The sequence below is a fragment of the Salmo salar genome, chromosome ssa19 (assembly GCF_905237065.1).
Source record: "Salmo salar chromosome ssa19, Ssal_v3.1, whole genome shotgun sequence".
Classification (NCBI taxonomy): domain Eukaryota; kingdom Metazoa; phylum Chordata; class Actinopteri; order Salmoniformes; family Salmonidae; genus Salmo; species Salmo salar.
In genome coordinates, this window is record NC_059460.1 from 34,988,156 (window position 1) to 35,005,793 (window position 17,638).

The window sequence follows — 17,638 nt, forward strand, 5'->3', positions numbered from 1 at the left end:
CACACAGCCATTTTCCAAGCAAGCATATATGTCACATAAACCCAAACCACAGCTAAATGCAGCACTAACCTTTGATCTTCACCAGATGACACTCCTAGGACATTAAGTTATACAATACATGCATGTTTTGTTCAATCAAGTTCATATTTATATCAAAAAACAGCTTTTTACATTAGCATGTGATGTTCAGAACTAGCATACCCACCGAAAACTTCTGGTGAATTTACTAAATTACTCATGATAAACGTTGACAAAATGCATAACAATTATTTTAAGAATTATAGATACAGAACTCCTTTATGCAATCGCTATGTCCGATTTTAAAATAGCTTTTGGGCGAAAGCACATTTTGCAATATTCTGAGTACATAGCTTGGCCGTCACGGCTAGCTATTTTGACATCCGCCAACTTCGGGGTCACCTAAACTCAGAATTACTATTAGAAAAATTGGAATACCTTTGCTGTTCTTCGTCAGAATTCACTCCCAGGACTTCTACTTCAACAACAAATGTGGTTTGGTTCCAAATAATCCATAGTTATATCCAAATACCTCCGTTTTGTTTGTGCGTTCAGGTCACTATCCGAAGGGTAACGCGCAAGCGCATTTCGTGACAAAAAAGTTCAAAATATTCCATTACCGTACTTAGAAGCATGTCAAACGCTGTTTTAAAATATTTTTTTATGCTACTTTTCTCGTAAAATAGCGATAATATTCCAACCGGGCAACGTTGTATTCATTCAAAGACTGAAAGAAAAAAAATGGAGAAGTCTCCTGAACGCGCATCTCCAGTCTCACTGTCCCCAGGCTGACCACTTACAAACTCTGCTGCTGTACTTTGCCCAGAGACAGCAGACACCCCATTCCACTTTCTGGTGGCTTTAGAGAGCCAATGGAAGCCTTAGAAAGTGTCACGTTACAGCACAGATGCTGTAATGTTGATAGAGATGCAACAGAAGGACAACAAATTGTGAGACAGGGCACTTCCTGCATGGAATCTTCTCAGGTTTTGGCCTGCCATATGAGTTCTGTTATACTCACAGACACCATTCAAACAGTTTTAGAAACTTTAGAGTGTTTTGTATCCAAATCTACTAATTATATGGATATTCTAGTTTCTGGGCAGGAGTAGTAACCAGATTAAATCGGGTATGTTTTTTATCCGGCTGGGAAAATACTGCCCCCTATACCACAACAGGTTAATGTCGTTATAGGACGGATGTTTCGTCGGTCTTCGCGTTCAATGATACCGAATTCCTAGCTGCAGACTAGTAATTAATATCAAAGACTTGTTATTTTTCTGTCGTTATCAATAGTCTAAGAGTTTAACCACGTGGTATGGTTAGAGTTCAGAACGAGGAATGCATGGTCAAACCTTGGCCCTCTCGTTCTCGAGGTAAGCTGGTCTGGTGATGGAAAATCTGGGTGGGGGTTATATTCGGAACACAGAAAAGGCTGTCTCATGACGCCAGGTCCTGTCTGTGTCCATGGGGATGTGCCAAGGACTTAGTTAAGACTCCAAAGGGAATCTGAGTTTCCTTCACTAAACAGTCCAAAACCACAGCACACAACTTCACAAACCGTTCCATCCCTATTCATTCATTCTATACAACCATTAGATGTAAGTCTCACAACTGAGGCTATTATATAAACAGAGCCATGTGGCCGTATTGTCTCTCATGAGTTTCACAAAATTGTACCAAACGGACCAGTTCGTAGCTGGATTCTTCACCGATCTTTTATACCTTCTCCAGAACATAAATGTCGTTCGTTTCTCCAGTCATGTGAGGTGGAAGAACTCCTTTGTCTCTCTTTGAAAACACCCTGTCTTTATACTGTGGCCATGAGGCGGGACATTTTCTTAGGAATTTACGACCGCTCAAACAGGGCAACATCATGACACATCCCTCTCTTCTGCCCCCTTCTCCTCCCATCCCTCTCTTCTGCCCCCTTCTCCTCCCATTCCTCTTTTCTGTCCCCTTCTCCTCCCATCCCTCTCTTCTGCCCCCTTCTCCTCCCATCCCTCTCTTCTGCCCCCTTCTCCTCCCATCCCTCTCTTCTGCCCCCTTCTCCTTCCATCCCTCTCTTCTGTCCCCTTCTCCTCCCATTCCTTCTGGCTGTGTCTGTAAATGTTCCTAGCCGTCAAATCCTTCCTTTTGTCCTAAATTCCTTACAAAGGTCATTGGAGGATTTGACGGCTAACAGATAGGAAGAGGCGAAGCGAGAGAGTCGACTCCAGTGAAAATCTGTCTTGGCAGATTTATCAGACTAGGCCTTAACCAGATCAATTGAAGAGTGGTATTGGGGTGGTCAATGAAACCGTGTGGAATTTGGTCAACATAATGCTGAGTAATACTGCTTAGCTTGTTACGAGTGTATTGATAGTTTTTGTACGAGATCGTTGGTTAGAATGTTCCCACCTGATCTCGTCTTCTCCCACCTGCCTTTCGCCTTTGTGGACATGTATTTTCATTGTTAGAGTGGTCAGTTGACCATCTTGTCAATATAATGAATCATTTTCCCGGGTTGTAACGTTTTCAGACCAAGCAAGGTTCTAACCGTGCCATCTCAGTACCGGCTCTGTGCCGGCTCTGTGCCGGCTCAGTACCGGCTCAGTACCGGCTCCGTGCCGTCTCAGTGCCGGCTCCGTGCCGTCTCAGTGCCGTCTCCGTGCCGTCTCAGTGCCGGCTCCGTGCCGTCACAGTGCCGGCTCCGTGCCGTCTCAGTGCCAGCTCAGTACCGGCTCAGTACCATCTCAGTACCAGACCCAATAATCCACTCTGACAGTGTTTGTCAGCAGATCTATTTATCTGTGAGTCATTGCTAATTGAGAGTATGTGGTAGAGTGATAGGATAGTAGGTAGTAGTGCGATAGTGATAGTAGTTAGTAGTATGATAGTGATAGTAGGTAGTAGTGGGATAGAGATAGTAGGTAGTAGTGGGATAGAGATAGTAGGTAGTAGTGGGATAGGATAGTAGGTAGTAGTGGGATAGGATAGTAGGGAGTAGTGTGATAGAGATAGTAGGTAGTAGTGTGATAGAGATAGTATAGTAGGGAGTAGTGGGATAGTGATAGGATAGTAGGGAGTAGTGTGATAGAGATAGTAGGTAATAGTGTGATAGAGAGAGGATAGTAGGTAGCAGTGTGATAGAGATAGTAGGGAGTAGTGGGATAGATATAGTAGGGAGTAGTGGGATAGATATAGTAGGGAGTAGTGGGATAGATATAGTAGGTAGTAGTGGGATAGAGGTAGTGGGATAGAGATAGTAGGTAGTAGTGGGATAGAGATAGTAGGTAGTAGTGGGATAGAGATAGTAGGTAGTAGTGGGATAGAGATAGTAGGTAGTAGTGGGATAGTAGGTAGTAGTGGGATAGTAGGTAGTAGGTAGTAGTGGGATAGAGATAGTAGGTAGTAGTGGGATAGAGATAGTAGGTAGTAGTGGGATAGAGATAGTAGGTAGTAGTGGGATAGAGATAGTAGGTAGTAGTGGGATAGAGATAGGATAGTAGGAAGTAGTGTGATAGTGATAGGATAGTAGGTAGTAGTGGGATAGTGATAGGATAGTAGGAAGTAGTGTGATAGTGATAGGATAGTAGGTAGTAGTGTGAGAGGATAGTAGGTAGTAGTGTGATAGTGATAGGATAGTAGGTAGTAGTGTGAGAGGATAGTAGGTAGTAGTGTGATAGTGATAGGATAGTAGGTAGTAGTGTGAGAGGATAGTTGGTAGTAGTGTGATAGTTACTTTTTTTAATACTCCCTCCCTCCCTCCCTCCATTCCTTTCTGCCTCCCTCCCTCCATTCCTTTCTGCCTCCCTCCCACCAATCCTTTCTGCCTCCCTCCCTCCATTCCTTTCTGCCTCCCTCCCTCCATTCCTTTCTGCCTGCCTCCCTCCCTCCCTCCTTTCTCCCTCCATTCCTTTCTGCCTCCCTCTCTCCATTCCTTTCTGCCTCCCTCCCTCCATTCCTTTCTTCCTCCCTCCATTCCTTTCTGCCTCCCTCCTTTCTCCCTCCCTCCATTCCTTTCTTCCTCCCACCCTCCCTCCTTTCTTCCTCCCTCCATTCCTTTCTTCCTCCCTCCATTCCTTTCTGCCTCCCTCCTTTCTCCCTCCCTCCATTCCTTTCTGCCTCCCACCCTCCCTCCTTTCTCCCTCCCGCCATTCCTTTCTGCCTCCCTGCCTCCCTCCCTCCTTTCTCCCTCCCTCCATTCCTTTCTGCCTCCCTCCCTCTCTCCATTCCTTTCTTCCTCTCTCCATTCCTTTCTTTACTCTCTCCATTCCTTTCTTCCTCTCTCCATTCCTTTCTTCCTCTCTCCATTCCTTTCTTTACTCTCTCCATTCCTTTCTTCCTCTCTCCATTCCTTTCTTCCTCTCTCCATTCCTTTCTTCCTCCCTCCATTCCTTTCTGCCTCCCTCTATTCCTTTCTGCCTCCCTCTATTCCTTTCTCCCTCCCTCCATTCCTTTCTTCCTCCCTCCATTCCTTTCTTCCTCCCTCCATTCCTTTCTTCCTCCCTCCATTCCTTTCTTCCTCCCTCCATTCCTTTCTTCCTCCCTCCATTCCTTTCTGCCTCCCTCCCTCCTTTCTCCCTCCCTCCCTCCATTCCTTCTTCCTCTCACCCTCCTTTCTCCCTCCCTCCATTCCTTTCTGCCTGCCTCTCTCCCTCCATTCCTTTCTGCCTCCCTCCCTCCCTCCCTCCCTCCTCCCTCCCTCCCTCCCTCCCTCCCTCCTCCCTCCCTCCCTCCCTCCCTCCCTCCCTCCCTCCCTCTCCCTCCCTCCATTCCTTTCTGCCTCCCTCCTTTCTCCCTCCCTCCATTCCTTTCTGCCTCCCTCCTTTCTCCCTCCCTCCATTCCTTTCTGCCTCCCTCCCTCTCTCCATTCCTTTCTTCCTCTCTCCATTCCTTTCTTCCTCTCTCCATTCCTTTCTTCCTCTCTCCATTCCTTTCTTCCTCTCTCCATTCCTTTCTTCCTCTCTCCATTCCTTTCTTCCTCTCTCCATTCCTTTCTTCCTCTCTCCATTCCTTTCTTCCTCCCTCCATTCCTTTCTGCCTCCCTCCCTCTCTCCCTCCATTCTTTTCTGCCTCCCTCCATTCCTTTCTCCCTCCCTCCATTCCTTTCTGCCTCTCTCCCTCCATTCCTTCCTCCCTCCATTCATTTCTGCCTCCTCCATTCCTTTCTCCCTCCCTCCATTCCTTTCTGCCTCCCTCCCTCCATTCCTTTCTTCCTCCCTCCATTCCTTTCTGCCTCCCTCCCTCCTTTCTCCCTCGCTCCATTCCTTTCAGCCTCCCTCCCTCCATTCCTTCTTCCTCCCTCCCTCCCTCCCTCCCTCCCTCCCTCCCTCCCTCCCTCCCTCCCTCCCTCCCTCCCTCCCTCCCTCCCTCCCTCCCTCCCTCCCTCCCTCCCTCCCTCCATTCCTTTCTGCCTCTCTCCCTCCATTCCTTTCTGCCTCCCTCCCTCCTTTCTCCCTCCATTCCTTTCTGCCCCCTCCATTCCTTTCTCCCTCCATTCCTTTCTGCCTCCCTCCCTCCTTTCTCCCTCCATTCCTTTCTGCCTCCCTCCCTCCTGTCTCCCTCCATTCCCTCCTGTCTCCCTCCCTCCATTCCTTTCTCCCTCCATTCCTTTCTCCCTCCATTCCTTTCTCCCTCCATTCCTTTCACCCTCCCTCTTTCCCTTCCACCCCTCCCACCCACTTTCCCTTCCATCCCTCCCTCCCTCCACGTGAAGCTTTCCATTAAAGATCGTACTTTTTGGAGAAATGTCCTCTGGTCTGATGAAACAAAAATAGAACTGTTTGGCCATAATGACCATCGTTATGTTTGGAGGAAAAAGGGGGACGCTTGCAAGCCGAAGAACACCATCCCAACCGTGAAGCACGGGGGTGGCAGGATCATGTTTTGGGGTGCTTTGCTGCAGGAGGGACTGGTGCACGTAGCAAAATAGATGGCATCATGAGGTAGGACAATGATGTGGATATATTGAAGCAACATCAAGACATCAGTCAGGAAGTTAAAGCTTGGTCGGAAATGGGTCTTCCAAATGGACAATGACCCCAAGCATACTTCCAAAGTTGTGGCAAAATGGCTTAAGGACAACGAAGTCAAGGTATTGAAGTGGCCATCACAAAGCCCTGACCTCAATCCTATAGAAAATGTATGGGCAGAACTGAAAAGGCGTGTGCGAGCAAGGAGGTCTACAAACCTGACTCAGTTACACCAGCTCTGTCAGGAGGAATGGGCCAAAATTCACCCAACTTATTGTAGGAAGCTTGTGGAAGGCTACCCGAAACCTTTGACCCAAGTTAAACAATTTAAAGGCAATGTTACCAAATACTAATTGAGTGTATGCAAACTTCTGACCCACTGGGAATGTGATGAAAGAAATAAAAGCTGAAATAAATCATTCTCTCTACTATTATTCTGACATTTCACATTCTTAAAATAAAGTGGTGAACCTAACTGACCTAAGACAAGGAATTTTTACTAGAATTAAATGTCAGGAATTGTGAAAAACTGAGTTTAAATGTATTTAGCTAAGGTGTATGTAAACTTCTGACTTCAACTGTATATTCTGAATACAGACTGATTGTAGAAGGCTCCTCTGGTCTGCAGCCAGACTTTAAATACAAACTGATTGTAGAAGGCTCCTCTGGTCTGCAGCCAGACTTTAAATACAGACTGATTTGTAGAAGGCTCCTCTGGTCTGCAGTCAGACTTTAAATACAGACTGATTTGTAGAAGGCTCCTCTGGTCTGCAGCCAGACTTTAAATACAGACTGATTTGTAGAAGGCTCCTCTGGTCTGCAGTCAGACTTTAAATACAGACTGATTTGTAGAAGGCTCCTCTGGTCTGCAGCCAGACTTTAAATACAGACTGATTTGTAGAAGGCTCCTCTGGTCTGCAGCCAGACTTTAAATACAGACTGATTGTAGAAGGCTCCTCTGGTCTGCAGTCAGACTTTAAATACAGACTGATTTGTAGAAGGCTCCTCTGGTCTGCAGCCAGACTTTAAATACAGACTGATTTGTAGAAGGCTCCTCTGGTCTGCAGTCAGACTTTAAATGGACCTTTTTCTTCTTCTTCCTTCTCTTCAGTTAAATATTAAAGCATTTGTGTTCCTCCTCCTCCCTGTCAGGGTGATCAGGGATCTGTTCCTGTCCTGTAACGGTCTGAACCAGGTGACTGAGCTCATCTACCTGGACCAGACCCGGGCCTGGGCCCTCAAGGTGTTTGAGATGTTAATACTTGGAGTGGAGTACCAGGTCCAGGAGCATGCCGAGGCCCAGGAGAGAGAAGCCACACTCGGCCTGGCTGAGGAGCTGGGGTCCCGTGGGGCTGGAAGTACCGCAGGTCCCATAGGAGAGGGGGGCCCGCAGAGCCTGTCTAAGTTTTACGAGTGTCTAAAAGAGGCACGCCCAAGGAGCCGGATTGGTCCAGGGGCAGGAAAGGGGAGGGGCCGGGGAGAGACCCATCTGAACACCATCAACCTCTTCCTGTGTGTGGCGTTCCTCTGCGTCAGCAAGGAGGCCGACTCGGACCGTGACTCGGTAAATGACTCGGAGGATACGTCAGGGTACGACAGTACGGCTTCAGAGCCTCTGGGTGGGAGGCTCCCCTGCCTGTCACCTGACAGCGTGGCTCTGCCCTCCAAGGAACAGGTATTGTGTTTTTAACTTAGCATTATTTTTATTGATAGCACAATGTCCAGTTTAATGTGTTAATGTTAGGGCTGTCAAACAATTAAAATTATTATTTGAGTTAATGGCATTAGTTAATCGCAATTTACATTTTTGAATTAGCTCAAAGTTGGTCCTAAAGAAAGATTTTTCCATTTAAAAAGCACAAAGTTAAGTTACAGGCTTTTATTGTAAGAGACGGAAACACAAAATGATCTACACTACCGTTCAAAAGTTTTAGAACACCTATATATTTCAGATTCTTCAAAGTAGCCACCCTTTGCCTTGATGACAGCTTTGCACACTCTTGGCATTCTCTCAACCAGCTTCATGAGGTAGTCACCTGGAATAAATCTCGCTCTCTCTCTCTACGGTATTGATTACTGCATTGTTGGGCGAGAGCAAGAAAGGTATTTCACTGTACTAGTGCACGTGACTGTAAAACTTGAAAAACATCCTCTCACACACACACAATCATACACACACACACACACACACACACACACACACACACACACACACACACACACACACACACACACACAATCATACACACACACAATCATACACACCCCAGTCTTGCATATGCAGCCTGCCTTTGTAGCATCTCTTTGAGAAGCCTATTCCTGTTCAGTTCGTCCTGTGCCATCTAAATGTGTGCATATCCTAGTCAGTGGTCAAGTTATCAGGTTGCTAGCGAGCTAGACAACGACAAGAATTGGGGATGTGAGTAGTTTAAAGTGGCCCGCAACAAGCGCACCAATCCGGGGCAGAAAGAACCCACAGTGCCTTTAGACAGTATTCACACCCCTGGACTTATTCCACATTTTGTTGTGTTACAGCCTAAAATTGATAACATTGAGATTTTTTGGTCACTGGCTTCACACAAATACCCCATTATGTCAAAGTGGAATTATGTTTTTCAATTTCTTTTTTACAAATTAATTAAAAATGAAAAACTGAAGAGACTTGAGTCAATAAGTATTCAACACCTTTGTTATGGCAAGTTCAGGAGTAAAAAAAAAAAACATGCTTAGCAAGTCTGATAATAAGTTGCATGGACTCACTCTGAAGGGTGCCTATTGGTAGATGGGTGGAAAAAAAGAAAGCACATATTGAATATCCCTTTGAGCATGGTGAAGTTATTAATTACACTTTGGATGGTGTATCAATACACCCAGTCACTACAAAGATACAGGTGTCCTTCCTAACTCAGTTGCCGGAGAGGAAGGAAACCACTCAGGGATTTCACCATGAGGCCAATGGTGACTTTAAAACAGTTACAGAGTTGAATGGCTGTGATAGAACACTGAGGATGGATCAACAACATTGTAGTTACTCCACAATACTAACCTAAATGACAGAGTGAAAAGAAGGAAGAACGTACAGAATACAAATATTCCAAAATATGCTTCCTGTTTGCAACAAGACACTAAAGTAAAACTGCAGAAAATGTGACAAAGACATTTACTTATGTCCGGAATACAAAGTATTATGTTTGAGGTAAATCCAATACATCACATTACTGAGTACCACTCTCCATATTTTCAAGCATAGTGGTGGCTGCATCATGTTATGGGTATGCTTGTAATCTCTAAAGACCGGGAAGTTTTTAGGATAAAAAAGAAACTGAATGGAGCTAAGCACAGGCAAAGTCCTAGAGGAAAACCTGGTTCAGTCTGCTTTTCACCAGACACTGGGAGATTAATTCACCTTTCAGAAAGGCAATAACCTAAAACACAAGGCCAAATATACACTGGAGTTGCTTACAAAGAAGGCAGTAAATGTTCCCGAGTGGCAGAGTTACAGTTTTGACTTAAATAGACTTGAAAATCTATGGTAAGACCTGAAAAGGGTTGTCTAGCCAATGATCAACAACCAATTTGAAAAGAGCTTGAAGATGTGGCACGGAAGGTATGGAACTCTCTCAGAGCCATACCCAAAAAGACTCACAGCTAAAATCACTGGAGAAAGTCAAGGGGTTGTGAATACTTTCTGAAGGCCCTGTAGCTCCAGTAATATTGGGCTTTGACTACAGCCACACAGTCTAAAGGCCTGAGCGTTGACTGCAGCAGTGTTGTTCTGTTCGTAAAATTGTCAGTGCCGAACGTGCGCTTTAAAGGTTCCAGTGAAGAAATGGAGACGCATTAACAGTGTCAAAGCATTTTATACTGATGACCATGTCACGCGTTAACTTTGACAGCCCTAATTAATATCAAGTATTTAAGTGTATACTATACATATAGTTTACATTTGTATATTTTTTTGTCATTTACCAGAGGGATTATATATATTTAAAAAAAAAGAACTAATCTATTAAATAATAAATGTAATCTTTGAACTTGAACAGGTGCGACGTGCTGCTGACGTGTGGTCGGTGTGTCGCTGGATCTACCTGGCGAGTCCCGTGTTCCAGAGACAGTTCTACCGGCTTGGGGGACTAGATGTCTGTTCCCGCCTCATGACCATGCTCATCCAAAAACTCACGAAGAAGAGTGATGGGAAGGACAAGACTCAACCTGACTCCCCTGCCACTGCCCCATCACCGACCTCTATACCAACCCCAGTTCAGACAGGTTTCATTGATTTTATTTGACAATAAAAAAATTAGAAAATACAAATACACAATACATGCATTTTGGAACTGGTCAGGGATGCCACCAAGTCAAGGACGTATTTCCATTGAGGTCCCTTAAAGTGGTGCACTACATTACATCAGCCTTTCTTAGACTTTTAGCCAGGGGGCACCAGCCGTGTTAGTGGTGGGTTGCGGCCGTGTTAGCGGCCGGGGGGGGGGTCACCGGCCATGTTAGCGGGGGCGTCGCGATGTCAGGGTAAAGAAATAAATACACATATACAGTACCAGTCAAAAGTTTAGAACACCTACTCGTTCAAGGATTTTTCTTTATTTTACTATTTTCTACATTGTATAATAATAGTGAAAACATCCAAACAATGAAATAACACATATGAAATCATGTAGTAACCAAAAAAGTGTTAAACAAATCAAAATATATTTTATATTTGAGATTCTTCAAAGTAGCCACCCTATGCCTTGTTGACAGCTTTGCACACTCTTGGCATTCTCTCAACCAGCTTCACCTGGAATGCTTTTCCAACAGTCTTGAAGGAGTTCCCACATATGCTGAGCACTTGTTGGCTGCTTTTCCTTCACTCTGCTGTCCAACTCACCCCAAACCATCTCAGTTGGGTTGAGGTTGGGTGATTGTGGAGGCCAGGTCATCTGATGCAGCACTCCATCACTCTCCTTCTTGGTCAAACAGCCCTTACACAGCCTGGAGGTGTGTTGGGTCATTGTCCTGTTAAAAAACTAATGATAGTCCCACTAAGCACAAACCAGATGGGATGGCATATCACTGCAGAATGCTGTGGTAACCATGCTGGTTAAATGTGCCTTAAATTCTAAGTAAAGTTTTGATATCGTCAATATTATTCTAGAATGTAGAAAATAGTAAAAAATAACGAAAAACCCTTGAATGAGTAGGTGTGTCCAAACTTTTGACTGGTACTGTATATGTATAAAAAAATATAAAAAAAAAGTGGAACTCAGTCAGCGTCTCAATGTACTGTTGAGTCAAAATAGGAGAATACACCAGTTGCAATTTAAAAATAAAAGCTGTTTTTCCCTCTTATTTCAGTCGCTGACTGTCACTCAATTAGCCATGTCAGATAACAATTTTGGGATTGGTAAATTAGTCTAGCTAGCTATCGTAACATGTAGTGATCATGGCCGAATACCGACAGGGAACGGGGGGCCCTGACCTCCGGGGGGGCCCCATTGATTTTGTTAGTCACTCTCACTCAGATATCATGTTAACATAGTATAAGCATGGCTTTATGTGTAGAATTTCAGGAAATTATCTTTAAAACTACAAAGATTTCTCTCCACCCCATGGCAAAATGTTGTAGAGTTGCAGGAAATTAACTTGAAAACTCTTTGCCGTCAAGAGGCAGAGAGAAATATTAATCCAACCAAATCTCGTTTAGGACCCCCAATAGGAAGCATGGTTTCATGAGCTTGGGTCCCAGGAAAACACAGAATTTATAATTTGGGTCCGGGGCTGAAAACATTTAAGAACTCCTGCATTACATAGATACAGACATGAGAAGTGTTCTATGGTTCAGTCTTTAGACAGCTTTTGACATTGTTTTTAAAAGGTTCAACCACCACCACCTTGGGAGTGGAGGATCCAGGCCAGCACCCAGCTGAAGCTGTGAGCCCAGGCCAGGGTGGGCAGGGAGAGGGTAAGGGGACCCAGAAGGATCCTTCCAGGAGGCTGGAGGACGAGTGGCCTCTACAGAGCATCAGAATGCTGGAGGCCCTGCTTGCTATCTGCCTGCACAGCGCTAACTCAGGCCTGCAGAGGATCGAACCTGAGCTTTCATTCCAGGTACCTAGACCTAGTACCATTCCGGGTACCAAAGTGACTACTTTTGACGAGGGTCATATCAAGGGAATAAGGTTCTATAGGGCCCTGGTTGAAAGTAGTGCACTATCAAGGGAATAGGGTTCCATTTGGAATGCAGCCCCATATCAATCTGCCCCATATGAACAGATCCTTCTGTTTATCTGTTCTTTTAGGTTTAGATTTGTTTGGAAGGTCATCAAGTAAGAATTTCACTTTACCGTTGTATACCTGTTGTATGCATGTGGCGAATGAACTTTGAAATATGAAACTAGATAGGTAGATGGATAGACAGGCGGACGGATGGATGGATAGATAAATCTCTTTTGATTCAAGCTAAACTATCTATCTTTCCTCTGCAGCTCCAGTCAGTGGAAGATACCCTGTTAGAGGTCAGGGATCAGCTGTCCCGCTCTGGGGTCGTGAACTCTGATCTGGCTGTGCCCCTGTTTGACTTCCTGCTCCGTGTGGCCCTGGCCGAGGTCTGCTCCAGTCCCGAACCCCAGGAGGACAAGGCTGAAAGGGTGAGTTTTGTCTGGGGAGAGGGGAGCAAGGGCTCTGTGTGGGGTGGAGGGGGACTAACTAATTAACTAACTAGTGGAGGGGGACTAGTGGTCAGGCTAGGGAGGGGGACTAGTGGTCAGGCTAGGGAGGGGGACTAGTGGTCAGGCTAGGGAGGGGGACTCGTGGTCAGGCTAGGGAGGAGGACTAGTGGTCAGGCTAGGGAGAGGGACTGGTGGCACTAATGAATGAATTCCTGGAGGTGTAAACATACAGAAAGAAGTGTCCTCTGTCCTCTTCCACACATTTACAGGGTTGGATCGCAAAATAAATGTTTAAAGTGATAAAAACTAATTAAGTTAGTTGTGTAATACATTTTCTAGTTAAAGGATAAGTAGCATATTGTTTTTCAATGTGTGCATGCTTTTGTCCTCTGACAATGATTCAGATATCAAAACTCTTCCGCAGTAGTGAACACTTGTGCTTTCGCGCTAAAAAGGAGGCTATCGAGGAGGAGAGGACTGTCTTCTGTTTGCCTTCTAACGAACTGACACCTCAGCTCAGTGTCGAGTCTCATAGCAAAGGGTCTGAATGCTTATTTCAATACTTTTTTTTTGTTTTTTCATGACCAGCTCAGAAACCAGATTGCGTAGCGGAGAAGGTACGTTGAGATTCGAAATGGTTGGTAATCTGTTTGTTAACTTGGTTTCGAAGACCTTAGAAAGACAGGGTAGGATAGATATAGGTCTGTAGCAGTTTGGGTCTAGAGTGTCATCCCCTTTGAAGAGGGGATAACCGAGGCAGCTTTCCAATCTTTGGGAATCTCAGACGATACAAAAGTGAGGTTGAACAGGCTAGTAATAGGGGTTGCAACAATTTCGGCAGATCATTATAGAAAGAGAGGATCCAGATTGTCTAGCCCGGCTGATTTGTAGGGGTCAAGATTTTGCAGCTCTTTCAGAACATCAGCTATCTGGATTTGGGCGAAGGAGAGGTGGGGGAGGTTTGGGCGAGTTGCTGTGGGGAGCGCATGGCTGGAATTCAAAATTATAATGCTTCTCTTTCATAATTTGGTCAGTTATACTTGGATGTGTAATGTCAGCATTTGTTGCTGGCATAAAATAATAATACACACAAAATAATTATTAAAGTAGTTGGCAATATCAGTGGGTTTTGTGATGAAGGAGCTGAGTTTGCCTTTTTTCCCAAATTGTATTTAAGGTGGTCCAAAGCTTTTGACAGTCATTCTTTATATCTTTTATCTTTATTTCATACTATATTAAACTCTAACTGCTTTAAAGTCACCGTTGGTCTCATGGTGAAATCCCGGAGCAGTTTCCTTCCTCTCTGCCAACTGAGTTAGGAAGGACGCCTGTGTATTTTGTTAGTGACTGGGTGTATTGATGCACCATCCAAAGTGTAATGAATAACTTCAAAATGATCAGAGGACTATTCAATGTCAGATTTAAAAAAATAAAAATGTACCCAATAGGTAACCTTGTTTGCGAGGCATTGTAAAACCTCCCTCCCTGGTCTTTGTGGTTGAATCTGTGTTTGAGATTCACTGCCCGACTGAGGGACCTTACAGATAATTGTTTGTGTGGGGTACAGAGATGAGGTTGTCGTTAAGAAACACTATTATTGCACACAGTGAGTCCATGCAGCTTATGTGACTTGTTTAGCAAAATTTGACTCTTGAACTTATTTAGGCTTGTCGTAACGAAGGGGTTGAATACTTATTGTCTCAAGACATTTTAGATTTTTTGATTTGTTTTAGCAGTTCGATTTGTAGTTAGTCATGAAATGTATTTGGAAGTAACTATCACAGTGAATTTATCCAGAAGTTAAAGTCAACACTATATTGGTTTCTGATGCAGCTGGAATCATTTAGTCAGTTGTAAAAAAACAATATGATACAAAACACCATTATCTACATATGTACAACAGCTAGCAATAACTATAGCACAATGCAGTGGTGAGTATACTAGGCCTGCTATAGGATACTACATCATCAGTCTAACTGAGTGTTCCAGGCAGGTTCCAGAAATTTCTTCAACTGGGGAACCTCGTCTTGTGTTGGCTAATTGCAGCTTGTTTAGCAAGTTTTTGGCAGGAAAGTTGTTTGAGTCTGGTCTTTTCTGCACTCCACAACGTGGAGCCTCTCTGAAGTGGTGGGTTCTGGGCTCGTACACTTTCTTCATCACCCAGTGCTTTGACCAGAAGGTTTGTTTGTACTGCAAGTATCCTGAAAAAACAAGGAGACTGATCATGTCAAACGGGGAGACTGATCATGTCAAACGGGGAGACTGATCATGTCAAACGGGGAGACTGATCATGTCAAACGGGGAGACTGATGAGGATATGTAACCGTACAATAAACCGTGTTCACCATGTTCATCAGTAAACAGTGAAGGCTACAGTAGACTGGTATGTGTTTAGTTCATCAGTAAACAGTGAAGGCTACAGTAGACTGGTATGTGTTGTGTTCATCAGTAAACAGTGAAGGCTACAGTAGACTGGTATGTGTTTAGTTCATCAGTAAACAGTGAAGGCTACAGTAGACTGGTATGTGTTGTGTTCATCAGTAAACAGTGAAGGCTACAGTAGACTGGTATGTGTTTAGTTCATCAGTAAACAGTGAAGGCTACAGTAGACTGGTATGTGTTGTGTTCATCAGTAAACAGTGAAGGCTTCAGTAGACTGGTATGTGTTTAGTTCATCAGTAAACAGTGAAGGCTACAGTAGACTGGTATGTGTTGTGTTCATCAGTAAACAGTGAAGGCTTCAGTAGACTGGTATGTGTTTAGTTCATCAGTAAACAGTGAAGGCTACAGTAGACTGGTATGTGTTGTGTTCATCAGTAAACAGTGAAGGCTACAGTAGACTGGTATGTGTTGTGTTCATCAGTGAAGGCTTCAGTAGACTGGTATGTGTTTAGTTCATCAGTAAACAGTGAAGGCTACAGTAGACTGGTATGTGTGTTGTGTTCCAGGCAGACTCAATAATGGGACATTTTGATATTTCTCCACGGGTGTTATCACATCAACTGGATCTACCACCACCGGGGCGGTATTACGTCCTGAAATCGTTATGAATTCTGGATTTTGTGGTTTGCATACTAACGCTGAGATAAAGCAACACTCATATTTGCGTGTAGTAAGAAAATGTTAGATTTTTATGACACGTGTTAATAACATTAATGGACATGTATGTGACCGACCTCCTTGTTTCGGTCTTATGTGGGTGCTACATAAGATAGCTAGCTAAACAATGAACCGGCATAATCCCAATTCATACTACTACCAATACAAACATTGTCATAGCTGTAGTATGAATCTGCAGGTAGCTAATGCTAACAGACTAGGGTCAACGTTAGCTAGTTAACATTAGGCTATAACTAGCAATGCTAGCTAAAGTTTGCTAGCTAACTAACAGTACGCTTTAACTTGCAATAAAAACGACTTTCTGACAAAATTAGGAACTTATCTGTGAAATGTAGCTAGACTCTTACCCATATACATGGATGAACACTTCACGGCAGACTGGAACCATGTAACTCTGTTTTGTTTGTAGCTACATCTTGTTTGGCCTACGTTGTCAAGTCACTCCGGTTCACACTGACCGTGGTGTGTGCAGAAAGTAGCCCATCACTTTTTCCTACTGATCTGTCGATAGCGCCTGCTACATTCAGGGCATCAAATCAAATTAAATGTTATTAGTCACATGCGCTGAATACAACAGGTGTAGACCTCACAGTGAAATGCTTAATACTACAGGTGTAGACCTCACAGTTAAATGCTGAATACAACAGGTGTAGGTAGACCTTACAGTGAAATGCTGAATACAATAGGTGTAGGTAGACCTTACAGTGAAATGCTGAATACAATAGGTGTAGGTAGACCTTACAGTGAAATGCTGAATACAACGGGTGTAGTCGGCCTTACAGTGAAATGCTGAATACAACGGGTGTAGTCGGCCTTACAGTGAAATGCTGAATACAACAGGTGTAGACCTCACAGTGAAATGCTGAATACAACAGGTGTAGTAGACCTTACAGTGAAATGCTGAATACAACAGGTGTAGGTAGACCTTACAGTGAAATGCTAAATACAACAGGTGTAGGTAGACCTTACAGTGAAATGCTGAATACAACAGGTGTAGTAGACCTTACAGTGAAATGCTGAATACAACAGGTGTAGGTAGACCTTACAGTGAAATGCTGAATACAACGGGTGTTGTCGGCCTTACAGTGAAATGCTGAATACAACAGGTGTAGGTAGACCGTACAGTGAAATGCTGAATACAATAGGTGTAGGTAGACCTTACAGTGAAATGCTGAATACAATAGGTGTAGGTAGACCTTACAGTGAAATGCTGAATACAACGGGTGTAGTCGGCCTTACAGTGAAATGCTGAATACAACGGGTGTAGTCGGCCTTACAGTGAAATGCTGAATACAACAGGTGTAGACCTCACAGTGAAATGCTGAATACAACAGGTGTAGTAGACCTTACAGTGAAATGCTGAATACAACAGGTGTAGGTAGACCTTACAGTGAAATGCTGAATACAATAGGTGTAGGTAGACCTTACAGTGAAATGCTGAATACAACGGGTGTAGTCGGCCTTACAGTGAAATGCTGAATACAACGGGTGTAGTCGGCCTTACAGTGAAATGCTGAATACAACAGGTGTAGACCTCACAGTGAAATGCTGAATACAACAGGTGTAGTAGACCTTACAGTGAAATGCTGAATACAACAGGTGTAGGTAGACCTTACAGTGAAATGCTGAATACAACAGGTGTAGGTAGACCTTACAGTGAAATGCTGAATACAACAGGTGTAGTAGACCTTACAGTGAAATGCTGAATACAACAGGTGTAGGTAGACCTTACAGTGAAATGCTGAATACAACGGGTGTTGTCGGCCTTACAGTGAAATGCTGAATACAACAGGTGTAGGTAGACCGTACAGTGAAATGCTGAATACAACAGGTGTAGTAAACCTTACAGTGAAATGCTGAATACAACAGGTGTAGGTA

General features: G+C 44.1%; 1 protein-coding gene across 3 annotated transcripts in view; it reads left to right on the forward strand.

The window, feature by feature from the left end:
• lyst (lysosomal trafficking regulator) overlaps positions 1-17,638 on the forward strand; it is a 220,625-nt gene that overhangs the window by 60,972 nt on the left and 142,015 nt on the right. For all 3 annotated transcript variants that reach the window (XM_045702248.1, XM_045702249.1, XM_045702250.1), the window contains 4 exons: positions 7,128-7,650; positions 10,019-10,244; positions 11,848-12,080; positions 12,458-12,619. In XM_045702248.1, the coding sequence (XP_045558204.1) occupies positions 7,128-7,650; positions 10,019-10,244; positions 11,848-12,080; positions 12,458-12,619 (1,144 nt within the window). The remainder of the gene's footprint in view (positions 1-7,127; positions 7,651-10,018; positions 10,245-11,847; positions 12,081-12,457; positions 12,620-17,638) is intronic.